General features: G+C 42.2%; 2 protein-coding genes across 3 annotated transcripts in view; both read left to right on the top strand.

The window, feature by feature from the left end:
• The first annotated feature begins 956 nt into the window (after positions 1-956).
• Positions 957-27326, top strand: part of GLB1 (galactosidase beta 1) — a 46586-nt gene continuing 20216 nt past the window's right edge. The window contains exons 1-10 of the mRNA XM_055710196.1: positions 957-1091; positions 12419-12588; positions 20511-20661; positions 20950-21010; positions 21840-21934; positions 23219-23399; positions 24565-24623; positions 25487-25608; positions 25685-25725; positions 26172-26284. Of these exons, the coding sequence (XP_055566171.1) occupies positions 1038-1091; positions 12419-12588; positions 20511-20661; positions 20950-21010; positions 21840-21934; positions 23219-23399; positions 24565-24623; positions 25487-25608; positions 25685-25725; positions 26172-26284 (1047 nt within the window). The 5' untranslated portion in view covers positions 957-1037. The remainder of the gene's footprint in view (positions 1092-12418; positions 12589-20510; positions 20662-20949; positions 21011-21839; positions 21935-23218; positions 23400-24564; positions 24624-25486; positions 25609-25684; positions 25726-26171; positions 26285-27326) is intronic.
• TMPPE (transmembrane protein with metallophosphoesterase domain) lies at positions 970-8234 on the top strand. 2 transcript variants are annotated; one of them, XM_055710197.1, is made up of 2 exons: positions 970-1091; positions 3658-8234. In XM_055710197.1, exon 2 carries the CDS (start codon positions 3747-3749, stop codon positions 5061-5063), a length of 1317 nt encoding a protein of 438 aa, XP_055566172.1. In that variant the 5' UTR covers positions 970-1091; positions 3658-3746; the 3' UTR covers positions 5064-8234. The 2 variants fall into 2 exon arrangements, with proteins under 2 accessions (XP_055566172.1, XP_055566173.1); XM_055710198.1 differs by lacking the exon at positions 970-1091 and adding an exon at positions 1524-2837.

Here is a 27326-nt window from a genome sequence, read left to right as displayed (position 1 = left end):
GCCGTGGGATTAGCAGGTTCATGGTATGCTGGGTAGAGAGCTGCTGAAGGGCAGGGCTCAGAGGGTTGCAGTGAATTGGGGCTACATCTGGCTAGAGACAAGCCACCAGTGGTGGTCCTCAGGACTCAATCCTAGGGCCAGCTCTGCTGAGTATTTTTATTAACAATCTGTTAGTGTAAAAACTCAAGCAAGAGTTGAACGCCCCATTAGCAAGTTTGCTTATGCTACCGAACCGGGAGGTGCTGTTGACTCTCTTGAGGGACAGGACACCTTGCAGAGGGATCTAGATAGACCGGAGCAGTGGGCAATCGTCACTGGCGTGAAATTGAACAAATGCCGAGTTTGCAGCGGGGATGGAGCAGTGCTGGGTGCAGGTAGGAACTGGGAGCGGGGGGGGGGGGGGGGGCGAGCGCCCCTGCAGGAGGGGGTCTGTGGGTGCTGGCAGGCAGCAGCAGGCTCAGTGTCAGCCAGCAGCGCCCCCTGGCGGCCAGGAGGGTGAACGGGCCCCTTCCCGTTCGGGGCTTTGCCCCTTCCTCTCTCGCCCTGGGCTCCGCCGCCCCCCTCCCAAAGCCCGCCGGCGCCCGGGGCCGGACTGGCCGTGGCACCGCCTCCCACCTCCACCCCGTCCTGCCGGCGTCGTGGTCCGCGGTGGCCGCGCCGCTGCTGCCGGCCCGGAGCGCTGGAGGCGCGTCCTCCAGCCCCTGGGGCCGGCGGGGCCGTACGGCCCCTTCTGCCCGCCCGGGTGGCGGGGGGCCTCCCTCGTCCCCTCTGGGGAGCCGGGGCGAGTCCCCGCGCGGGGCCGGCCGGAGCCGTGTGGTGCCCTGGGGGGGCGGAGCGAGGCGGGGCGGGCAGAGCTCCGGTGCGGGGCCGCGGGCGCCGGCGGGAAGGGGCGGTGCGCGCGCTGCGCGCGGCGGTTCCCAGGCAGCGGGGGGCGGGCCGGGCCGGGCCGGGCCAGTCAGGTGACGCCGCCGTGTCGCGGGCCGGCGGGCTGAGGAGCGCCCGCTCCGCCGCTTCCTGGCTGGCCGCCGCCGTCCGTCATGCTGCGGCTCCTGCTCCCGCTGGCCGGCTTGGCGGGGCTCCTCCGGGCGGCGGTGAGTCCCCTCCCCCCCTCGGAGGGTACCCGCGCGGCGGCGGCGGCGGCTCCGGGGGGCTGCGGGGGGCGGCCCCGAGCCCTGAGGGGCGCGGGGGGCCGCCGGGCGGGCACGGCTGCGGGGGGCAGGGGCCTCCTCTCGTCCCCGGGGCAAGGCGAGTCACTTCGGTGCGTTTTTAATGCGGCGGCGGCTCGGGGGCGCCGTGCGGGGCCGGTGGCGGCGGAGGAGGCTCCCTCCCCTCAGCGGGCTGCCCGCTCCCGCCGCGCCGGGCCGCGCTGAGGGGGCCGCCGCCGTCGGGGGGTGACCGAGGGCTCGCTGCCTGCGGAGGTGCGGGCTGAGGCCGGCTGCCGGCTCTGCGCCCTCCGCCCTTCAGGCTCCGCTCTGAGAAACGCTGCAAGGCCTCGCAAAGCCACCCGTGGCGGCGGTGGGGGGCGAATCGAGCTGCAGTTACCTTATGCCGTCACTCCATTAGTAGATCCCACGGGAAAGCTTGTTCTTCCTGTGGTGTGCGAGAGGAGGGAGAGGAGTTTTTCCTGTTCTGCCCAGGTTCGGCAGCGACTCTCTTGCTGCTTGTCCAGTGTGACGCCGCACCGCTGCCGAGCCAGCGGCCTGGGCAAATCCTTCACAGTCTTCACAGTTGTTGTGGAGCCGCGCCTTGTCGCCAGCGGCTTGGGTTTGAAGCAGTGTTAGTGTTATCTCGATTGCTGTTGCAGCTGAATAGTGCAGAGGTGGTTAAAGCTGTGCAAAAAGCAGTGCAGCCTCATGGGAGACCTTTATCAAAGGGAAGGTTGGGTCGCCACCGTAGGTATGGTCTCTGGGCGGTGGCGGCTTAAGGGCTGCACCTTACTAAATTCTGAAGGTGGTGGGTGAGAGGAGCAGAGAGTCTATACTCACCAAAGCTGGCAGTATTAGAAGAGGGACACTTGGTGGATTTAGTAGTTTAAAACACATGAAATACTTTATGTAGCAAATTTCAGGAAGTTGCTGCTATGAGGGATTGTAGAAGTAGACGGTATTTAACAGATTTTTAAAAAGTATTAGCCTAATTAGAATATGTTAGGTTTATAAACGACATCCGAAAATGACTGGGCAAGGATTTGCCTTCTGGCATCCCTAATGTAGCAGCTTTATCAGCTGGAGGACTGCGTGGGGAGGAGACCACAGACAGTGGCCAGGGTTGTGTCGTTTCTTTAAACAGCATGTTTTTATTGCTGTTGTCCAGACAAAATATGGCCTGGTGTCTAGAGGAACTGTGGACTTGAACCAGTAGGGCATTTCTTATCCTCTTATCTTCCTGGCTTTATTTTCTGTAGAGACGTGTGTGAAATAGCACTGTTTTTCAAGAACAGTTTTGTAACAGCTGAGAGGGCTTGAGGAACAGAGGCTGGCAGGCATGATTTCTCTGTGAACTCACAGTTCCCTGACCAAGCAGTGGGTGGGAAGGAATCTTTTAAAAACTTGGTCTAGTCCTCAAAATATAATGGGGTCCTATCATCACAGAAGTGCTAATATTCTTTTAAATTAGCTTGGGAAAATAAATGCTGCAGATAAAGCAGCCTGGGAAACTTGGGTTTGTAGGCTTCTTGGCTCAGGCTCACTGCAGAGCCCTGTAAGGTTGCTTTTGTGCCCTAGTTCTGAGGTATTTTTGGCTGTAATGGTTGCTTACTTTTTCTCTAGCTAAGTGTGGACTGAGAGACAAGAACTGTTTTGAAAGTAAGCATATGCTGCTGCGTGGCTTTAAATAAGGTAGTCTGTTACCTCAAACTTGTTCTCTGTTGTATGTTGTGAAAGACCATCTAAACCTTTTTCATCTTTGTTCAAAATAAAACAGTAGGTTTATTTTAAATAGAAATATGAAAAATGGGCATTAACAGAAACACTATGAACTCTAAGCAAAATACAGAGCAAAATGGGGATTTCTGGTACAATTCAAACAGAACTGATGCTTGCTTTTTTTATTTTCAGTCTGGGAACAGAGCTACATGAGACTTAGTGCTCCCTTTACTTTTAAAGGAGCACAGCATGTGATTTTTTTTTTTAATTCCTTTTCAACTTAATTGCATCCTGTTAGACCTGGATATGCTGAAACAGGTGTTGAGTCTTGGGAACTGTAGATGTAGAAGTGAGCAGGAGGCAAGTAGCAAAACACAATGTGGGTTTCACTGGCTGTACTGATTTTGAGGCTTTGGGGAAGTTTTACTCGCAACTGGAGACAAGGATATCTGCCCGTACATCATCTGCAGTTTCTGGGACCACAGTGGCAACTGGTAGCTCCCATTCCAGTGGGGATTTCACTGCTGCTGTAGCATGTGCTAGTAGGGCGGTGGAGGGGGAATTACTGAGGGAGGCAAGCAGGGAGCTTGGAAGGGGGGGCTGCCGGTATGCAGTGTTTTCAGTTGTGTGATTATTCCACGTCAGGAAATCTCCTCTCTGTCTTTGTGATAGTGATTCTGCATGACCCTGTGTCTTGGGTAGTATGTGCAAAGTAAGTGTCCTTTGCTGCAGTCTGGGAAAAAGGGAATGTGTGTAATATTTTAAAACGGCTGATACTGGTTCCTGGTTGCAGGCTTTGTTGACCCAAGGCATCCCTTCATAACCACATTATTGCCTACTGGAGGCTTCTGCAGAACAGAAGGAAACTGTCAGGAAGCAAAGATGATCTCCTTCAAGCAACTGCCCCTTGAAGCAAAGGCTGCAGTGGCTGCAGGAGTGGTTTTCTTCTCCATGATGCTATCACGCAGTTATCTGGCGGAAAAACTTGATCTTGGGACACGGCGTTGGCTTCTAAGGCTGCAGATGGCACTTTTTGCTAATGCACTCATGTTAATAGGATCTCTTCATGTTTGGAGAAGCACAGTCACCACGTTCTCCAGGTCTTCAGCTTCCAGCTCCTTCTGTTTCATGCCATGGAAAATAGCTGTGTTCATGTTTCTAGCTTTGGCTCATTCAAGCTTCTTTACATTGCTATTTCTTGTTGCGGAAGAGCCCTATTTCTTTTCTTTAGCTGCCTACACTTGCCTGGGGGCTTATATCATTCTTATCTTCTTCCTCTTCACTCTAGGCTCTGTAGAGCAGGCTTACAGGTTCTTGGCTGGGAGAGGCGCTAAGGCAGGCACTAGCAACAAGAACAGAACAGCAATGAAACCAGTTTTGGCAGTCATACTGACTGTTGTGCTGACTGTTGTCGGGCTGTTAAACGCTTCCCAGCCTCCTACTGTGAATTCAGTGGAGGTTCCAGTTCACAAGCTGCCCTCAACAATGAATAATCTGAAAGTGGTGTTGCTTTCAGATATCCATCTCGGGCCTACAGTTGGGAAGACCAAGCTTGCCATGATTGTGAGAATGGTTAAGGCTTTAAAACCAGATATCACTGTGATTGTCGGGGATCTGACTGACGCTGAGGCAGAGATCATACGACCTGCTGTTGAGCCTCTTGGAGAGCTTAACTCCCCTCTTGGGACTTACTTTGTCACAGGAAACCATGAATACTACACATCAGATGTTAGCAACTGGTTTGAGCTGTTAAAATCATTTAACATTCATCCACTCCATAATGAGAATGTGAAGATTGTTTCACCAAAGAGCACTGATGACTGGTTCTGCTTGGCTGGTGTTGATGATATTGAAGCAGATGTGTTATGCTACTCAGGACATGGCATGGATTTAAAAAAAGCTCTCACAGGCTGTAGCAGTGAGCATGCAATAGTGCTGTTAGCTCATCAGCCAATTGCAGCAAAGTGGGCCCTTCAAGAGAGACCAGACATAAATTTAATTCTCTCTGGTCATACTCATGGAGGGCAGATCTTCCCACTAAATGCTGGAGCTTATCTTCTGAATCCATTCTTTGTTGGTTTGTACAAAGTTGGGCAGAACACCTTTGTCTATGTGAGCCCGGGGACGATGTACTTTGGAATACCCATGAGGCTGGGCAGCAGAGCTGAAATAACAGAGATAATTCTGCGTTCTCCTTGAGGAGTTATCAGTTTGAAAGACTTCTGCCATCCTTTTTGGTCAGTATATTAGCTGTACTGCTTTGAAAGCAAATCCATTTTCAGGGAAGTTGGAGAAGATGTGTTGGGGTGGACTTCAGCAGGTTCTGTTAAGTTTGAGCAGAAAACACTAACTGATTTTGGGCCTATGAAACAAATCAGGGGCATGTTAAAATGCTGAAGAAATGAATTCTTTGGGTTCATTATTAATGAGGTTCTGCATTTAAAGATAACACTGATGTCATGGAGATAATGTGGCCTGTGCATGTTTAGTAATTATATCTGTGTCCTGCATTTACTCCATGTTCCACTGTTTATTATCCATCAGGCAGCTGCCTTATCAAATCTCAGGCAGGTCAAGTTCTGATCTCTTGCAGTGCAATCACTCATGCGTGTCTTGCAAAAGGGACTACAGAGTGCCCACTGAGTATATGTAAACTGTAGAAGCCTTATGCTACAAGGGTTATGGGAAGGAGAAAGTTTTGTTTATTGAGACTGGATATCTATCCTGCTAGCTGTCCGCAGCATGCGCTAGGGCTTCCAGTCTGTGCTGCTTACCAGTACAGTAAGTTGCCAGGCATCAGTTCCTGAAATTCAGTTTTTTGGGTTAAAAAGCTGGAGAGACAGATATCAAAGAGTGAAAGTATCTGTCTTTCTGAAAGCATTTTCCCTAGAATAACTGGGCATCTAGTAATTATTGAAAATAGCTGTAATCAAAGCAAATGAGAAAGAAGATGCATCATTAACATAACTTCTGTTGTTCTGAGCATGATGTCTGAGCATACAATACCTCCTGATGTAAAGCACAAAATCCAAAGCTGAAATAGTGTATTTTCTCTTAATTCTGTAAATTTTTTTATGCTTAATTTCTCTTCTGTAATTTCTCTCATGTAAGAGTAAGGCGATACTATTTGAAAATGATGCAAATAGGTTAATGCTTGGAATTGTGTAAAGTGTTAATATTTCAAATAAATGGTGTGCTTTTTAGGAAGAAAACACCCCAATTCTGCAGCAGGTGACTCTTCTTAATAGCATTTGCATATCAATGTCCTGGTTGTCTGATAGGCACATAGCAGAATAACTGCTACAGGATAATGAAGGATGGAGAATTTCTCTGTCTTTGCTAGAAAGACTTAGCACAAATTAATATCATTCTGGAAAATTTGACAAGTTAGAAGATATTAATAACATTCTTGCTTCCGTATCTTTGTGTTCATATAAGAAAGTCAGGATGTAAATTAATGTGTGTATATTGTCCAGGCTGATGAAAGTTACCTCTGTATGTCTTCCTCTCTTCCCCCCCTTCCACTCAGTGTTGCTGTATGAAACGCCATGAACAATACATTTGTCAGGGAATTCTGACTCTGAAGTCTGCAGCTGTAGCCACAGGGTTTCTGTTGCTCAGCCTTTCTGCTCACCAGTACCGGGTTCCTCTCAGGCAAACCCACATAGCGTGGGGCCAAAGAGATCAGTGCTTACATGGGAGACCAAGGGTGCCAGGGCCAGAACTGTGGTGTTCAGTCTTTTCCTGCCTTCCTGTGTGACGCTGAACAAGACACACTTATATTTTAGTCTGCAACTCCTGTTGTAGTTTTGCGGGAGGTGTGTGGAGGTGTATTTGAAGAGTACCATAGGCTTTGTAAAGTTGAGTTTTTCTCCAAGTGAAATTTTGAAGTTTTGTTTCATCCAGTCCCTTCAGCCCCTGCCCAGGGCAGAGCTTTGAACTGCTAAGTTGGCTTTGTGTCATGTTCCTCTGTACAAACATCTTGTGGTTTTGCTCGCAGGAATGCTGAGAAATGCTGTAAATGTGTCGTGCACTGGAAGGTTGGTGGAAGAGCCGGAGAAGTCTTTCAGACCAGTCAGACTAGATAATTTCTGTTTCCCAGCACCTATAATTTGGTATACTTTCTTTTCATGCTTGTGCAATAGTATCTCTTTAAGTATTTTAAAGTTTCCACATGTATTAAACACTGTCCACCACTTGCATGGGGTCCTTCTGTGGTTCTTGCCCATCCGTGGTGTAGTGTAGTGTCAAATTGTCTGCTGCAGAGAGAATTTTGATAGCCCGTTGCCCTCTGTTTATTTACCAACATGCCTTCATTTAAAAGCCTTGTTCTGGGTTTAGTAGTGCAGAGGGTTTCCTCTAGGCCAGGGGTCCAGGAGGATAGCTTTTCCTTTGTTATGATGAGGGTTATTACTGTGTTAAGAAGACATTAAGTGAATTTCCGTATCAGGAGGCTTTTGTGGGACTAATTTTAGCTGGTGTTAGTTTCCCAGTGAGTTGCTAGTATTAATTTTTTCTTTTTTTTTCCCCGTACCCTTTTTATTTCTCTTTTCGTTCTGCCCAAATTGTGCAAAACCTGGCTGAAGTGGTCCTTCCATCCCAGGGGTGCATAGATAACTTCTTCATTACATTGTATGTACCCGTTTTGAAAGATCTTTGTGTATCCTTTCAGGAGCACATACACATCCTTTTAGACATGGTCATATTATCATTTCATAAATTTGAGTTCTCCCAGTGCAATTTAGTTCTTGGTAATTTTTTTCTTTAAGTCTCCCTCTGAAAGCTTGTTTGCTTGGTAATTAGTTGTGACTTGAAATATTTTCCTCCTGTGCCAAAACACTTCAAAGCCTTTTCCTATTTCACTTTTTTTTGAATTATGAATGGAAAGTATCCTAGATTGACTTTCTTTTTGGTAAACGGAGGAATTAACCTACCTTTTCTAAAATCTCTGTCAGACAGCAATCCCTAATTGTCCTTCAAGGCTTTTTCTATACTTCGTCCAGTTTGACTTGAATTTGCCTGATATAGACCTGTGTTTGGTACTCCAGATGAAAAAAAAAAAATTGCTGTGCTACTTAATTATCTAAAATATTTTTTTGTAAATCTTTTATTTTGTGTGTGTAATGTATTTGATCTGGAGAACTTAACTAAATTAATTTATATTTCTTCCTATAGAAGGCTGGTTCTTTGCGGAGGGGAATTAATCACTGTCAGAATAATATCAAAATAGAATAGTATCATCACTTTGTGAAAGTTGTATTTCTTACATTATATAATCAGTATAGAGTGGATTTGAAAGTATGTAAATTGTGGTATAACAAATGCTTTAAATGTTGGGATTTAATAAAACTTTATTTGCTTATCAAGAAAGATGCCTCTAATGACCTTTTATTTTGTACCAGTATTTATTATAGAAGTTCATATATATATATATATATAGAAGCTGAATAGTTTTAACACACTAATTCTATTTATCCACAGAAAGCTACTGACAATAAATCTGACTAGTTTTGTTGGAAAAATCTTGGTCTTACACTGCTAAGTGAGGCATGGTGGAAAGTGGGAAAGGTCAGGCCACTGTTAAATTTGCCTAATGCCTACTAGGGGGAAGAAGTGTAGGCTAAGGAGATGAGGATGTGATACAGTGAAAAGGACCAATGCAAGGGCAGAGGAAGGATACTAAGAAGGAACAAGAGAAAATGAATTTTGGTACTTAGGTTTTGGGGTAGAGAAAGGGGTGTTCTATGCTTGAATGGTCCACATAAAAGATGCTAGGTGGAGGAGTTCATTGAGGATTTGTATCTGTATTTCTTTGCCTTCCAAATAAGAAAAAAACCTGCCCTGTGAATTTGGAGAATGAGATATTCTAGCCACTGTTAAATAGTTTTTTGTGCTGAAGCTATGATTTTTTTCCTCTGTTGAAATACATGCATGTTACAATATGTTGAAAGAGCATTAAGGTTGTAAAAGTAAATTCTTACTTGATTTAAGAAAGGACAAATTTTGTAGCTCTTCCCTTTTTCGTGTGAGTATATTCTGAGCATGTAAGATGCAACACTATACCATTGCCTCTAAGGGTCTGAGTTTTCAGCTGGGCATTAATACAATGTGGTATGAATTAACTGGCATCCTCTAGGATGTGTTGCAGTTAGTCTGTTGAATCTACTTACCAAACTAGCAGACCCACTACCCCATCTTCTGCAAGATGCAGGGAATTCATTCCTGCACATATTCACAACCATGAGTATATGATAGCGATAGAGCCAGACACAAATTCATAAGAATTGTTTTGGGTTTGTTGCAAGCCCTGGTCTGCGAGCAGTGGGTAGTGTCATGCACTGGCAATAAAGGAATGTTGAATAATTGGTCATGAAGGGAAGTCTATTTACAGCGGGAAGTGAATAAGGTGAATCAGACAAAGTACTCTGGAAGCTTCCTCCTTCTCACACCTATAGTAATACCGTATCAGAAAATGTATGTGTAAGGAAGGTGATTTACAGTTATGGTCACAGCTTTAGAAGTGTGGCTTCTAAATGGTAACCAGTTCAATGATGACTATTTCCGTAATTAATACCTGCTTTTTATTGTTTTATTGTTCTAAGAAAGCGTTGTTTCTCTGCCAGAGGTGTCTGTACCCTGAGGGTAGAGCTATGTAAACAGTTGATTGAACTTTCATCATCTCTCAACAGTTACCTGCCATAAATGGATTGTGTCTTTTCCATAGGCCTTTTGATGTGGTTAGTTTAAAGGCGGGGCTAAAATGCTCTTTCAGAGGGAAATAACAGCAATTTATTTTGACTCTCCTTCTTTATTTCCGGGGATAATGGTCTTTCAGTGTGGCTTTGCTGCACCTGAGTTCTGAGTTTCATGTGGTCATGATCATTTTGAAGTGCTGAACAAGTGTGACTTGTCACAGTGCCCTGGAGTAGAAAAATCTGAAGGATGTGAAGCATCTGCTTGGTGTTCCTATGGGTGAGTGGTTTCCTTTGGAGATACACACAGTATAATTCCATCCTGGTGCAGCATGCCCAAGAATGAAGATGCAGGTTATAAATTAAAGGTCAGCAAAAAGGCACATATATTTGAATTGAAAGGGAAGTAAGCAGATGGGGCATACCTGTGCATCCTCTGCAGTGGTAATTTATTTGAGGTTTAACAGCCTGGATTTATACAACATGATTTCCCAGGGAGAATTCCAACCTTCAAGTTACTTTTGTTCCGTAGCAGTTGGTTTGTATTTTTCAGCTCTGTAAGGTTCTGATTTTGTGCAGATCTGGCATGTCCATACTTTTGAGTCAAGATTTATTTCAACTTTGATGGAACTCTTTGTTAAATGTTAAGAATGGGTCTGTGTTTGTGGAATCAGGGCTTAAAAAGCTTCCGCTATGCAATACTTGGCAATCCCTTGAGTTCTTGTTTCCGTGCCAGCTCAGGGCTGCATCTTCTCACATCTGTTGTTACATGTCCACCACGGAGACAGTTTCACTTGTTCACTGTTGGCAGATTGTTTTGGATTGCTGTGTGCACTGAAGACATTTTCCACAACTTTATTTTAGGTTTTCTGTGAATAAATGCCTTTATCACAGTTGCAACTTCATATAGTCTTCCTTCTCCTTGGAGTTTGTAGTCTTCAAATGTTTGTGGAGTGTTACCTCGCTCAGTCGCTTCATTTAATGACAGTCTAGGGATAGGCATGTTGACTCAATTTCATCCTCAATTTTTCAGGAGAGCTTTTTCTTTTTACTCCATCTAGTAGTTTATACTCTTGTTCTTTTGGCCTCTGACACATTGCACTGGCTCCTTTTTGCTGTCTTGTTGCACTAAGAGTATGCTCTTGGTTGGCAGTTGTGTCCAGTTGTTGGCCGGGAGTCTCAGTGCTTGCTGTTATATGGTTATACATGCCTGCTGTATTTCAGTTTTTCCATTCCTTTCCTTTTATTCTTCCTGTAGTTGCACACAGTACTGTAACAAAATTTTTCACTAGTTAACAGAAGTGGTTACGTGAGAATATTCTTCAAAACAGTGTGGTCTGTTAATCCCTACTTAATCTTTGGGCAGATTTCCTCCAAAGGTGGATGGCTCTCATGTAAGGAGGGGTATGTATGTGTCACCTGGGGTTGTATGGTGGTCTGTATCTCTCTTGCCTTTCTAATGTCATCACTTTTGTTTCATGTAATCAACTTGCTAATTGCTAAGCCCCATTCTCAATAAGGGACAGACCAAGGCCTATCTTTTCAGGAGCAAGGCCAGCTTCATCAGCTTTTAATTTACACTATTCTAAGATGTGTTTTATTTGGACTATTACAATGTCCAATAAATGCTGAGGTTTGTTTGGCTGACTTCTGATTTATTTTCTGGTAGGTATGAAGAACTAACTGATTACATTTGCTGTCAAGTGATGTTACTTCCTAGATCCGTACTGAACTTTCATTGAAGGGATTTTTTTTTTATGTGCTCAGTAATGAATCTGATAAAATGCAAATGCCAAGTTAGAGAACATGAAGACAAACAACCAACTATTCAGTGATGTGTGGAGGACAACAGTAGTACTGGTGACAGGGATGCCAAAGATAAATGAGAGATGGAAGATATGAAATGTTAAAGCTCTTGTTTAAAAAATAATAAAAAAATTAAAGTTAAAAGTGCTTAAAGACATAGGGCCAGGCACTTAAAAGGTCTTCTGCTTTTCCTTTGTTTTTTTTTGACAAGCAAAGGAAGTACTGCTGTTGGTCATAGTAGCTTAAATTTTGCTAAGATCATAGGCTCACTAGGCTCGCTTGAGGAGTAATCCCATGCTCTTGAAATTAAGGTATTTTTCTTATGGCTAGGAAGTGTGGACTCTTATTCCTAATTTGCCTGCTTTTTTTTTTTTTAAGTCCACTGGGTTTGGGTGTGCTTTGCTGTAAAAGTATTGAAAGTAGGACTTCCTCAAAAAATGACTATTTTTTAATGACTTACATAAATGTATGCGGTTTGCCAGACTGATCTATCAAAGTTATATACTTACTAGAAACTAAGCTTTCAAACATGTATGGATTTGTGCTCTGGAGTATTTAGAATGTGCATTTTGTTCCTTAAAAGCTCCCAGCTGGCTTTTGCTTCCAGACTTGAGCATGGCAGTAAGCGTTGGAATTAGGATCGTATTTTCCAACAGTTTAGTAAGTTGAAGCATTGGGTGCAAAGTGTTGGCATTCACCCAGTCTCCCCTTATGGATTCCTCACCATTTGTACTGGTGTAAGCAGCTGCAAAATGTATCACTGTAGAGAGATGGTACTACGTACTTGTTGAAAGTGCAGAATGCATGTGGCATATTTTGGTGTAGTAGTGAATCCTGTTATTGTTGTGTGGTTGGCAGATGTATTGTAGTCCTTTGGTGTTGGGCTCAGGCAGGCTATATGTATAGCTAATGGAGAGCACTTCACCATTTTAATTTTAATGCCATTGTACTTTCTATTGTGACAATCCAGAGACTTGTGTAGACTGTTCTCCATGTCTTTCAAGGCAGAAAGAGATTATATTGTGTAATTTTTTAAATTTTTTTTTTTGTACACAGAATATACCCCAAAGGAGTTTTGGGATTGATTATGGCTGCAACTGCTTTGTCAAGGATGGGAGGCCTTTCCGTTACATCTCAGGTAGCATTCACTACTCACGGGTGCCCCAGTATTACTGGAAAGACCGCCTGTTGAAGATGAAGATGGCAGGACTTGATGCCATTCAAACGTAAGTAGCTGTTGACTTTCAAAGTGATTTGTAGTCCTGGGAGATGTATGAGTAGTAGTTAAGTGGAATGCTACCATTGTGACTTGGTTTATTAATTTTTAAGTAATAGGTGAGAAAGCTCTGGAGAAGTGAAGGGTGGATAGGGTGACCTCTTAACAGCATAGATGGACAACTGGGCAGGTCATAGCTAGCAGTCCACTTCCCTGCCGATAAGCAACACCTCTTGCTTCACAACCCAGGATGCAAATGTGACCTGAAATAAGTTGTTGGACTGTAAACTTTGGCAACTGAAAAACAGTTTTATATTGTGTTGGGTTGACCGTGGCAGGACACCAGGTGCCCACTAAAGCTGCTGTATCACTCCCCCTCCTCAACTGGACGAGGGAGCGAAAATACAACAAAGGGCTTGTGGGTCAAGATAAGGACAGGGAGATCACTCACCAGTTACTGTCACACGCAAAACAGACTTGACTTGGGGAAAAATTAATTTATTACCAATCAGATCAGAGTAAGATAATAAGAAAATAAAAACTGATTTTAAAACACCTTCCCCCTTATACCTCCCTTCTTCCCAGGCACAGCTTTATTCCTGAATTCCCTGCCTCCTCCCCCTAAGTGGTGCAGGGAGATGGGGAGCTGTGGTCAGTTTATTACACATTGTCTCTGCCACTCCTTCCTTCAGGGGGACGGCTCCTCTCACTCTTCCCATACTCTAGCATGGGGTCCCTCCCACGGGAGACAGCCCCCCACAACTTCTCCAATATGTGTCTTTCCCACTGGCTACTGTTCTTAGCAAACTGCTCCAGCATGGGTCCCTTCCACGGGGTGCAGCCCCTCAGGAACAGGCTGCTCCAGTGTGCGTCTCCACAGGGTCACAAGCCCGGCCAGCAACCCTGCTCTAGCCTCGGGCTTCTCACTCCATGGTTCCTGCCAGGAGCTGCTCCAGCATGGGCTGCCCACACAGTCACAGCTTCCTTCAGGCATCCCCTGCTTCCAGCATGGGTTCCTCCATGGGCTGCAGGTGGATATCTGCTCCACTGTTAACCTCCGTGGGCTGCAGGCGGATATCTGCTGGTGCCTGGAGCACCTCCTCCCCTCCTTCTGCACTGACCTGGTGTCTGCAGAGCTGTTGCTCTCACATAGTCTCACTCCTCTCCAGCTGCAATTGCACAGGTGTCAGAGGCACTACCATAATTGCTGATGGGCTTGGCCTTGGCCAGCAGCAGGTCTGTCTTGGAGCCGTCTGGCATTGGCTCTATCGGACATGGGGGAAGCTTCTGGTAGTTACTCACAGAAGCCACCCCTGTAGCCCCCCTGCTATCAAACCCTGGCCATGCAAACCTAGTACATATGTGCTTTGCTTCTGCCAAGGGCATTGTAATCTCTGTTCAAAAGGCAGACGAGGTGAGAGGGGACAATGACCTCTTAATACAGCCTAAGTTGTATCACTCTAAAGTCTTGGAGATACTGGCAAAAGCTGCAGTAATGTTATTTCACCAGGAGTGTTTAAAGTTAGAAAAATGGTTGGGAACTAGATGTACTTCTCTGTAAAAAAATAATACTGTTTAAACAGCTTTCAGTTGTGTGTACTGAACCTTTAGTCCATTTTTCTTGTCTTTCCTACCTGGTTGTATACATAATTACAACAGGTGAGGCACAGATTAAAAAAAAAAAGGGAAGAGTGGTGAAGAAGTGTAAGGCATAGTCTTTTCAAGCAATGATTCTAATTCCCAAGCATGTTTGTTTTTCTTTCCTAAAGCATTAGAAGGCTTAGAGCTTCTCTTCAAAACAGCCTGCCTGTGTGCTATGGACTGCCAGGCAGTGTTGGCTCTGTAAGCCAGGTTACTTTGCTCAGCAGGAGTGTTGCACTATTTCTCCTTCTCCTGCCTTGAAATCAGTGTTTTGTTTGACCTGCAGATTGCACGGTTGCCTTGTGTACTTCTGGGTGTGATTAGTGAGGGTTAGACTGTGAAGAACAGATGGCAGGGAAAGAAAAGGAGTTGCCTTTTTTCCACCACCCCCCCAAATTTACCTCAATTTTTTGGTATGTCTTAAAACCCTTCCCAGTGTTGTGATGATGCAGTGACTTTTTGTTTGGTGTGTGTCTTTTGGGGTGGTTTTTGTTGTTTTCTAATCAAGCAAGTTCTGTCTTACCTCACATCACATAAGAACAATGGGATTAAGTAACACACTTGTTCAGGACAGAGTTGCTGGAATTGCCCATGTAATTACTTCTATTGCAGCAAAAAAATAATTTCAAATGGCCCTGAAAATTATACTTTTTGATGTCTGGCTTGAAGATCAGCCTGGGTCCTGACAGTGGCTCTGCGACACATATGATCCATAGTGTCTCATACTTCCCTTATGTCTCTTGATTTATTTTCCTTCTTCTCCCAACACCCATATATTTTTGGTGCCCTCTGTTCATTTCCAGCTTCTTCAACTTGTTTCTTCCTTTTTTCTTTAATTGCCTGTTCATGTCTCTGTTGCATCACTGGTCTTTTGGGATAGGTATGTTTTCTTTCCCATTCACCCCATGACTGTTGTTTAATGGCAAAATTGCCTCAGGGCTGTGTTTTTTTTCCCCCTGTTGCTTTGTCCTTCTTTGTAATTTCCCAATAAGTAGGGCTTCCCCCCCCCCCCCCCCCGCCTTATTGAGATCTCCTCTGTGCTTTCCTGTTTTACAGTAGTGTCCTACCACTGTGCAGGATGGCGTGGGGATTGTCTTGGGTTGCAGGTTCAACTGGTCTCTGTCAGTTTTGGAAGAGCTGAGTTGTTTCTGTTTTGGCACGGAAGGCACAGTGCAGCTAGCAAGTGTTGCCCTGTGGTTATGTGGCCTGTGGGCTTAGGTGGTGTTGCTGGATCACCAATGGCAGAAAACAGGTTTTTTACAACATCCTTTTCTTTTTGTAGAGCAGACTGGCATTCTTTAACTTTCTCCCCCATCACTGCTTACCTTTGGATTTTTTTCTACAATGGTAAGAGATAGCTCTGAAATGTGTATCTTATAAGCAGCAAGTATCCCTGTGCCCTTGCATTTTCTACAAGGATCAAATACATGCATCTTCCCATTTGACACTGATCTCTCTCTTTCTCTCTTGACAATAAAAAAACCCACCCACCAACCCACCCGCCAAACCCCCTTTTGTTTTTCTTTAAAGTTTGCAGATAATCCAGTCTTACTGCTCTTGATTATTAAGATGAAACAATAAATTTTCATGTTACCCCAACAATTCTGCTGTGATTTTGATAAAAATGGAAATTGCTCTAGATGAGTAGTTGTGTTTTTGTTTTGTTGTCTTCTGCCTACTCTTTCCTAGATCAGTAACATTATCAAGGGACTGAGATAACAGTTATGTGAAGTCCTTCTGGAATGGGCAGCAGCACTGCCAGACCTTTTGGCAGAATATGGTAGCTGGACTCCCAACCTTGGAGACTGTGATTTTGCTGCTTGGGGTTTTTCCCATGAGACAAGGAAGGGTCTTGCTATAATTTGAAATATGGGAGCCTTCCTTGTTCTTTTCAGGGTGCTCTCAATGAGGTTTGCTACTTCAAGGGAAACAGGATCCTTTTATTATAGGATTGTCCTCATAAATACCTTATGGTCAAAGCAAGCCAGACCTGCTGCTCTTCCTGTTCTCTGCAGCCTCATTTCCAAAAGACTTGCTATGCTTTGATGCATCATTCAACTAATGACTGAGTCAGCACCTCAACTGGGACTCTTGAACGGGTGAAGTCAGTATATGTATATAACCATCTGCACCTGAAAACATCTTAAGCAATAACAGAATATGAGAAAACAGGTGACAGGAAGCTTGATCTTGCATTAAAGCTTAAGATATCAAGGCTTAAATCTTTCAAATAGTAGGTTGAAATTTGATGTGGTTGGTGTGACATGCCAGAAGATGATGGAGTACCACCGGGGAGCTTCACTCCCGACCTCAGCAAGTAGCACACAGAGGCACTGGTCATACAGGGGTAACTGTCCTTGTTTTCAGTTTCTGTACTGTCTGCCAAGGAGAAATGCATGCTATCAAAGACATCTGGAAAGGACTGGAAATTAGTGCTTTGGGTTTTTTGGTATGGAGAAGATAAACAATTAACCACTAGATGGGGCTAAATATTTACAGATCAGTGGAGAAGCTTCCTGTAAGAACTGGCAGTTACCTTACAAATCCATAGAAAGTTAGAGAATGTCGACCTTTTATTTGTTTTACTGTATTTGTTGACTAATGAGCAGATAAACCTGTAGAAAGTCCCTCTGAGAAAGAGCTGCTGTTAAAATATTAATTAAAAAATAAGCACAATTTACATTTTTTCTAAGGACTCATAAATGTGTGATTTAACTAGTGTGTATAAAATGCTACTCTATTATTTATGAAATTAGTACAAGCTATTTAAATTTACACTACTAAAAAAACCCCACCTGGTATTACAGAGAGAGTTATGCTGTGTATTAAGGTTGTTAAAGTGGTTTTTTTTGCCATTTGACATCACTGAAATAGGAAAGCTGTGACTTTTAAGGAAAAGGAAGGGTATAGGATGAACCTTGGAAATTGTGTGTAAATGGAAAGTAAATGCTATTACTCAAATACAGAAGAAATACCACATTTCAGGTTGAAAAAAGAAATGTGGCATTCCTTTATAAATTAACTATTCTGTAGCTAAAGCAGTACAGAATTAACAACTGACTACAAATTTATATAATGGTATATAGAAATTATGCTTGCTAATAATAACAATTTTGAAGTAAAATTATTTAATTTATTATTTAATTAATGGCCTCAAATTATTTAAGGCCATTGCTAGCTGTACAAAATATACTGGGGGATTAAAGTGTATTAGTAACAAATTTATATCATGAATCATTCTGTAAGAAAGCATTTAGTGTGATTTTTTTTTTTTTTTTTTTTTCCTTCAGTTTTTTCCCTTCTCCACAGAAACCTGCTTTTTTTCCTGGCCTTGTGGGGAAGCATGGGACATAGTTTAAAACTGTTTCTGGAAGAATTTTTCTATCTTCTTCCATCCTGAACATAAGGGAGCTGGATAAACCCTTTTGTCCTTACCTCAGACAATATTAGACCTTCAGACTTGTTTCTAGAACAAGTTTGTAAAACTCTCCAATGAGTATATATTTGTAACTAACAGGTTACAAGGTGTAGTTAAATTTCAGCTAGAAGTCTTTTCCCAGATTAACCTGTAACTTACTTATCAGTTATTTGTAATTTGTTTCGTTGCCTGAAGAGAAAGGAACATAAGCTGTTTCTGTTTTTCTGTAGTAGTATTTTAAACAGCGAGAAACAGTTATGAAGTTAATATCTAGTCATCTTTATTTAGCTCAAACAGGTGCAGCTCTCTGCTAGAAACATTTTTTCAGTGAATGAGTTGCTACATCAACATGCCTGGTAATTCCTCCCAGAAAGAGCTGTGTCTGTTATTGCAATGTCATGTTGGTGATTCAATGTCAGATGGTACTTTTCAGTGGAACCTGCAGATCCTTTTCCTATTAATACCACTTCTGTATGTCTTATTTCTCATTTTGTATTTTGCCTTTTCCTTTGTAAGAGAGAATTAAAAAGTGCTAACTTGTCATTCCTTGTTGATGTCAGACCATATTGCTCATTAGTAAGGAGCACTTAGAATCCTCGTCATGTTCACTGACAGATTTGCAACTGCTCCCCATTTGCAAAGCATGCTGTGTATTACATCACCCAAATGTCAGTAAAAGCTTGGGATATAGTTACATCTACCAAAGACACTTGGGATAATCCTCAAAATATCCCACTGCTTTCCCAGCAAATAGTGGGTTGTTCTTTGATGGTTAATTTTTATTCTGTGTTAATGTTATACCAACTAGCCTCTCTTTTTTTTCCCTTTTCTGCTGTACAGTGCTCCTATGAGCAAAGTACCAAACCCCCTGCTAAGTCAGGATACATAACCTTTTTTCCTTTTCTTTAATCCTTTAGGCAAATTTTCCTGTGAACAAATGGAGTTAGGTTTATCTGTCCTTGACAAGTCCATACTCACATATATATAAAAAACTTGAAGTAATTCTCTTTGTCTAAGCAATAGTTTTGGAAACAACGTAGTTGTTACAGCTTAGAGAAAACTAAAATTATTCTGCAGTGATAACTTGGGTAATGGTATATGAAACAAGGAAAGCAAGCACAATATGATACTCTGGTATTAGTTTATTTGGGGTAGGTTGGTCATTCATTCATTTAAAATATTTTTCTACTTTATCTACTTTCATCTTAGTTGTCAGCGATCACTTTACTGCTCTGCTTGAAATTTAGACAAATGCACAAAACCAAATGAACGTTGAATGTATTTTCACATTGTTCATATATTCATTAAATGCACATTTCATATATTCATTAAATTCAACTTTAGTTTGATTTACAAATGAGTCAGTTGTGTGCTTTGGAAACATTAGAGCAGGTTGAGAAAGAAATAAAATACACTATGTAAATGGGAAATGTGCATTTTGATGCCTAAGTGTGTTCCTTTGACTCCATCCTGGCATACGAATTTTAAGCTTCATATTTTCAAACAGAGGCTTAAGATTTTGGCCTTTGTGAGGCTATAATATTAACTAAAGTTGCTGAAAGATTGTAATTTTTGTATTTGAATCTCAGACATGCGTACATGTGAACATGGCCATTTCAGTAGTGTGCTCATGTGAAGGTTCCTGTTTTTCTTGCTTATTAAAAGCAGTGTTTTCTGCACTTTCTTTCCCTCTTGGGTAGTTATTACAAAATTAACTCTGGAGCATGTAAACAAATGCAGACGGTAAGAATAGTGTTGCCTGAGAGGATCTTTGCTTGACTAACCACAGTTTTGGTTTTAAAATTTTTTTTCTCAAATTTGTTCTCCCTGGAACAGTGGCAACAGTTCTCTAAGAGGGATTACAAACCCATGTGCAAAAAAATAAATGCATGGAGAATGAGTTTCCCATTCTTTTGAATCCTTGCTCAGGCTGTACTCATCCCTAATTTTAATGTCTGTCTGTGCTACGGCCGCCACTTAGTACTATACCAAGCCAAAACTCTCAGGGTTGTCAAGCAGGGGCCTTAAGCTACAACACCTACGCCTGGCAGTTGGTAGGTAACATGTTTCTTTGTTGTCTTGCAACCAAGCAAATTATTTTTATCTTTTGTGAGATGTTCTGTGTTGGGGCTGTGGTTTCCTAAGTCCTGGAAGTAGGACAGAGGTGTTCTTTTAAATGGTTATCTGCTTGTTTGGCAGCTTTGTTTACTTGGTTGAAATGAAGTTTTCCTTTGTCCAGGCTCTTGGGCAACTTAGCATCTTTTAACTTCACAGTTCCAGAACCTGCATTGCTCCCGGTCAGTAAAAACTTTCAGGACCTAGATGCAATATCATTTGAGGCTTGGACGTTTTTAAGTTCTTTGTTAGCGGCAGCAGCGCTGTGGACCTGTCAGCCTGGTTGGCATTCCTTGTGCAAGCTGGATGATCCATTTGCAAAGGGTCGCGTGCTGTTTTGGGCAAATTCATTCCTGACCACCTCTTTTATGAGTGGTTTACAGTATCCACCTTTTCACAAACCTCCCACCACTATACAACTGGCAGCTGACTTGCTAACATCAAAACTGTTAACTATTTAAATTTTGGAACAGACATCATGGGTTCAAAATGGCACTAACAACACCTGTTCTTGCATTGATATGTACTCGTGCAGACATAGCTGCAAAGTACTAAGCCTTATTTCAGTATTAATTTTAACACCTTCTGTCATAAGTAGTACCTCACAGAAGAAAGGCTCTGGAGTTATTCTGCTTTTTTACTGATCTGAAGACCAGTTCAGCATTACAGTCTCTGGGCCATGTAGTGCAAACAGCTGTTATTTGGAGTTCTGGGTTAGTCTCAGTTTCCTAATGGAAGGTGATCTTCTCTCTTCATAGGTATGTGCCATGGAACTACCACGAACCCCAGCTGGGCGTGTATGACTTTTCTGGTGACAAAGATCTGGAGTATTTCCTGCAACTTGCTAAAGACACTGGTTTGCTGGTTATCCTGAGAGCTGGGCCTTACATCTGTGCAGAATGGGACATGGTACACCCTTTTGTAACAGTTATTTCTAGGGAATGCAAGTATTTTTGTCTTAAAGTAGACACACATACTTGGTATATATTTGAACAAGGCTCTTGGTTTAACTTATTAAATTCCATGCCTCCTAAGTGACTTCTTGTAACATTTGGTTATTTGGTATTCTTTTTTCATTGGGAATTGTTACTTGTAGAAAACCAGTCTTAAGGTCTCAGTGTATGTTTTGATAAAAGGCTAAATTTTTCTTATGTTCCATGGAAATGGTCACTGAAATGATTCCCTTTCTTTTCCCAGGGAGGCCTTCCTGCATGGCTGTTGGAGAAGAAATCTATCGTTCTCAGGTCTTCTGATCCAGGTAGAGGCATCAAGAAAGACTAGCAAAAATGCACTTTAGCAGCAAGGCAACTTGCTGTTTGAAGCCATTACTAGATAATTCGTATTTCAGCTTAAGTTATCTTGTGAGTAGAATTTTCAGTACTTTTAATTAAAAGTGTGCATTCGAAGTATACAGAATGAACAAAGTAGGGTAGAAAGTTTCCAGAGTATTGACAAATTTCATGAAAATTGGTGCCAAGAAAGAAGTCATTATCACCACTGATGGAAAAGAAGGTAGCGCTCAGCTTTGAGGTTTTTGGTTTTGCAACAGCCAACTGGCCACTCATTGTGGGGGTCCCTCTTGACTGGTCAGTGTACATGTAATTCCAGAACTAGTTGTAGCATTCTTATGTGCTACCTGGTCATGGACCAGACATGGAGGGGTGAGATGAGACAGGAGAATAATGTGGTTATTGGAGTGCATATTAGGGAACAAAGTTATATATCATATCTGACTTCAGTTCTGCTTTTTGTGAGATAAATTATCTATTTAAAAAAATACTACATATAGCAACATTCACATTTATTTTTCTGTTTAAATGTATTAGGACAACATGTGTGAGACATATTGAAGTGTCTCTGATGATTTTCAAAGTTCATCAGTACTTAAATATTTTATTTTTTAGTAAACTGTACTGGAAGCTGACATTTTAAAACAAATATAAGAACACATCAGTTCATTAAATGCTGTTCTCTTATACTTCACATATTTAGAACAGTAGGTAAAAACTACCCATACATAATTTAAAACAAAAAAAGTAGAAAAAAACAGAAACAGTTGTGAAAGATTTATACTTTGTGTATCTCAGATTACCTGGCAGCAGTAGAGAAATGGATGGGTGTCCTTTTGCCAAAGATGAGGCCTCACCTCTATCAAAATGGGGGTCCAATCATCATGGTGCAGGTAACTTCCTGAAAATCAAACGGACCTGAGCTTATATTGCTCTTGCAGACACTCCATGGGTGTTGGGTGGTAATGTCACAGGTGTTCCTTAACAGTTTCAGGTAGCTGCAAGTTTCTGATAAAATCCCGTATCCTAAAGAACAGAATGCACTGTTTCCAGAATTCAGAGTGTACTTGTCTTCTCTATCAAAGTTGTTTCCCACAACTATAGTAAGCAATAGAGGAAACTTGTGGAACTTTTTAGATCTGAGTTTCATGCCAGTTCTCACATAAATAAATACAAAACTAGAACTGCTTGAAATCTTCTGACAGGAAAAAGAGGAATAAGGATACTTGCAAATAGAAGCAAAAGCAGTATGGAGTAAGCCTAAAACTTGTGATGAAAATGGCATCAAAATTTAGACATTTAAGTTCTTAACACCTACATTAAGTTGTGAATGTTTCAGGACACAACATTGTGTGTTCATGGTGAGTACCTGCTCTCTTAAGCGCCTTCTAGATGTGCAGTGGTGATTGTTCCATATTCTTAGTATTGGACCATAATACAAGCTTTGTTTTAATTTTTTTAAAACTGCCGGTTGGCACAGGATGGGATAGGAGACCCTTCTTATAATATGCCCAAGATAATTTTTCTTGAATAATGTATTATGTCTATCGAGCAAAAGCACTGGGCAGAAATTCTTTGACCAAAATAAGATGCTTATAACAGAATTTTCAGAAGTGACCTTCAGATGTGTTTGGCATTGGATCTAGAGCTTGAAAGTCCATCCCCTTGGGAAAGGGGCAAGATGTGTACCTATTGGTGGTAATGGAGTTGTCTTCCTCTCAGTCCTTTGAGTCTATTGCAGGGCTTCGCTGCTCATGTGAGCCCCTTGTAGGTGTCTCTGTTCTGGCACTCTTAATTTTGCTGCTGTTTTGATCATGTCACAACCTGTTCTATAGTTTTATTGTTCTGCTTGAGATGTGGGTCATAGCTCTCCATTTATTAATAGAAGCTTCTGTGTTTTTATCACTGTTGTGAAGTAGCTAGGTTAGGGATTTTTATGTGGAGGGTGATTTTGTGGGAAAATGATTTGCCTCCACACAATGGTTGTTCTGTAAGGTACAGGTGAGAGGAATGAGTGCCTAGAAGTGTTTTCTCTTAGTCCTCAGATCTGGAGTTAAAATGACATTTTCAGCATTGCTGTCAAAGGAAGGTGAGGGTTGGATTTGGGCTTTCCATTTTTGGTATCAGATGCAGACTGAAGTTGGCTACTGTTTTACTGACTTGCTTCTACTGTACAGGTAGAGAATGAGTATGGAAGCTACTTCACTTGTGACTATGACTATCTGCGTTCCCTTCTGAAGCTCTTTCGCCAGCATCTTGGGGATGAGGTGGTGCTGTTCACAACTGATGGTGCAAGCCAATTTTACTTGAAATGTGGAGCTCTTCAGGGTCTTTATGCAACAGTGGACTTTGGCCCAGGTTAGAGACCATTGTTTGTTACCAAATAATTCTGTTGTGTTTGTGGCATGACAAACTGACTTTGGCTGCTTGACAAACCTGACAGCTTCATTTAAATGCTGTAGTAGGCACTTATGTATATTTGATGTACTCTTAAATGTACAAGAATCACCCACAGGTACCCAGTTAGAGAACGGTAATCACTTCATCACATCATGAAATGGTGAATTAACAATTTACACTGCTCATAGTGCGTATCTCCTAAAAATTCTCAGTAATAGTTGCCATTGATTCCATTGATTATTTTTTTTAATATATTTTTTGATGTTGAGTTTTTTGGTTTGGGGGTTTGATGTTTTTTGGGTTTTTTAGTGTCCTCTTGTCTGTCCCAGAATCCAGCTCTCAGTTCATTTCTTTTTAAGCCAGTGGTTTACTGGAAAAAAATTTACTGTTGAAGATCATCATTAGAAGTGTGCACACTGCCACAATTTGCAGTGATACAGGCCTGAAGAATGGCTAAGCAACTGTAATGTGTACAGAAAGTGCTGTTTTGATAGGAGAGTTAATGATGTTCATACACTGCATGGGCTTGGCATAATAGGCTTAAGGCACAAAAAACAAACTCCAAGATAATCTTTCCATATTTTTTTGTATGTTATTTTCTCTACAGTCAAATACGTGTTCTTAGCAGGAATCTATTTTCTTAACAGTAGATCGAAATTGTGAACTCGGTCATGTGTACCATTTATGAGATGGTGAGCTGCTCTTGAATGTAGTTATTTCCAGCCCTATGGCTTAAGCCATTAGGAGTGATCAGAAGTGAAGCTTCTCTGAGATTCCCTGGCTTCTGTCTTCCCCATAGTCTTGGTGCCGAATCCCCAGACCTGTACTGTCCAATGATCAAGTAGGAGTTCTGAAAAATCTCAAACTTTATGGTGCCAAGCTGTCATTCCTGAGAAGAGTCAGGTTTTCAGAAGATGTATCTCAAAAGCAAAGACATGCATACATACATGTATGTATATATTTCAAATAAGTTCTGCAACTTGAACACTGGAATCAAAGAAAACAGTGTTTGTCTGCATTTTTGTTAAGTGTTGGAAGGGAGATAAGACACCTATTTCAGTAAAATGAAGGACCGAAAAAGTCATGGATGTAGCAACTCAGTCTTATTTCTGTCTGCTTATAGGTGGCAATGTCACAGCAGCATTTTTAGCTCAAAGAGGCAGCGAACCTATGGGCCCTTTGGTATGTCTTTTCACTTAAATTTCTTCTATCATTTGTAATCTTGCAATGGTTAATAAGAGGGGAGTTAACAACAGGGTGTTGGACAATTTTAGGGACATGTTTACGAAGGCATAATTTACAAGTCAGAAAAACTGCAGAGAGGTGCTTCTGTGTGTGTTTGGCAAATCCACATTAACTGCTGTTCTGCAAATACTGTTTCAGTCTGAGAAGGTATTAATTTTGTTTCAGTATTTTTCCTTGTGAAGACAAATGTTTACAAAGCAGCGGAAACAGCAAGTATGATTAGATGAGTTAGTGAGGTGCATGTGTAGGTGGAAGTTAGAAGCAAAATTAAAAGGGCAGGTTCGAAGTTGCTTCCTGTTTTCAGCTACCCTAGAGGTTTTACACAAGCTATAATGGGATGTGAGATCACTGGAAGCTATTTTGACAAAGGGAGAAGGCCGGTGTAGGGTACAAGATTACCTCTGTGCTATGAAATTATTTAGAATGCAATTTGAGTATTTGAAAGGTTTATTTTTCATTACATCTAGTCTACATATGCTATTCTGCAGCGAATGTGTTGGTTCCACCATTTACTTGAATCCCAAGCGGGTGGAACACGTATGTGTTGACAAGTTCCAAGGAAATCCATGCTCTTTGGTGCTTAGGCAATTATTTTCAGTGTCCTTATAAAACTGTTGAAACAATCCTTTAATTCCTTTGACAAGAAATCTGCTGAAAAGGACTGACTTAGCGTATGGCTCAAATGAGTCAAGGTGCCTTTTTTCCTTTCCTTCTAAAGTTAGTAACCTTAAATCACATCGTGTTCTGTTTTTGTTCCCTCTTCATGTTTTCCCTTCCTCTTTTGTGCTTCCTCCTTTCAGGTTAATTCTGAGTTTTATACTGGATGGTTGGATCACTGGGGGCACCATCATTCTGTTGTGCCTGCACAAACTATAGCTAAAACACTTAATGAAATCCTGGCACGTGGTGCTAACGTTAACCTGTAAGTGTTATTTTTATTTTTTGTTTCCCGATTCAGCAAAACCTGATTTAAGTGGATGGCTTTTTTTCCTTTTTAGGTACATGTTTGTAGGTGGAACTAACTTTGCCTATTGGAATGGTAAGAAATTGTTTAGATGATATAATGATGTAGGGGAGCTCTTTATGAATTAGGTAGTAATGTATCCTGTAAAAGAATAAGCTATGCTTGCTTTCACCTGACAGAAGTGACTGGCTAGCTGTTCTGTCTGTTGCCCCCATGTTGTACTAAATACATATGGTATTTATCTTTTCAAAGGGTACTTCTGTTTCACTCAGTACTGTGAAACAGTGGAAACATGGATATATTTGTTTCTCTTCAGAATATTTCTGAAGACTGTATAACGGAGTGGTATGAGCTCAGGGCATTGTCTTCCATCAGGAATGGGTTTCTTTATGCCAAATACCAAGGCCTACATTGAATCTAAAATTAGCGAAGTCTGACTGTGATTGGAAAGAGTTCTGAAAGTTGATACCTTTGGAAAAAAAACAACTGTTCTACTGTTTCTGTTTTTTCCCCTCCCTTAGGTGCTAATATGCCCTATATGCCACAGCCCACTAGTTATGACTATGATGCTCCACTGAGTGAAGCGGGGGATCTGACAGAAAAATATTTTGCCTTGAGGGAAGTAATTGGAATGGTGAGTGTCCCCAGGACATGTTTAGAATGGTTCTTTGGAACATCCCTGGTGTGCTGCAAACTCTCTTGTTCTTGTGTTGGCATAAGTTACTTGTGAATTTACCATTTTCTGCAGGTAAAGGAAATGAAGTCGAACAAGGCATTAAGGCCAGCCTATCTGCTTGTTGTTACAAAAGGGGAAAGATCTTGCACCTCTCTGGCTATCCTTTCTGTCCCAAGGGCTCACGCCTTCCTTTTAGAGAGGGGATACAGGTGCAGGTCTGACACTGAAATGATTCAGCTCTGCTTTTTTCCTGTGTGTGTTTTCTTTCAGCTGAAGGTTAGTAAGCTGAATCGGCTCGCTTGGTCAGCTGAGAGGCAGTGCTGGCACAAGGGGAGCAGAAGGACGCAGGCAGGTTTTGGCTGGGAGTAGAGATGGAGGAGTGGGCAGAGCTTTTCCCTTGCAGCATCAATCAGCTGTTTAGTCAGTTCTGGCTCATCGCTTGATATCAACCTGATATGCACTGTAGCTTAATGCTTTGGCTGGCTGTGTCACAAGCTTCATGTTGCGGTTTTGGGCCTCTGAGAAGGAGCGTGCTTATCCAAATGAACACATCTTGGTTTTGTGATGCCACAAACTGTAGCTAATGGGTGGGACCAGCTTTGCTTTGCACACTGGAGATCAAAGTGAAACATGGAACCTGTATCTGGATTTTGAATAGCCTTACATTGGAGGCTGTTTATATGAGGCTTAAAACAGATCCCATAGGAATCCCTAGGCTCAGGATTGTATGTGCTCTCCTGTTGCATGCCAGCAACATTCCTATTCACTAGAAGACATTTTTTTTAATGGGAGTAGATCTCCCAGAAGTGTATTATGCTTTCTCTAGGGTTGAGCACGCTTTTATCTCTGTACCTGTGGAAGGCCTGCTGTGGATTATTTTCTTCAGTTTCTCTGCTATCCCTAAGCTTTCGGTTGGTGGCATAATTTTGATAGCCTTTCAAGGCAAGCCTCCTGTCTTGATACAGCTTTACTCAACAGAGAAATTCCCAGATGTCCTTGT

Source organism: Falco cherrug, chromosome 4, assembly GCF_023634085.1.
Source record: "Falco cherrug isolate bFalChe1 chromosome 4, bFalChe1.pri, whole genome shotgun sequence".
Taxonomy (NCBI): Eukaryota; Metazoa; Chordata; class Aves; order Falconiformes; family Falconidae; genus Falco; species Falco cherrug.
The sequence above is the reverse complement of the archived record's forward strand: the minus strand, read 5'-3'. Positions and strand labels throughout refer to the sequence as shown.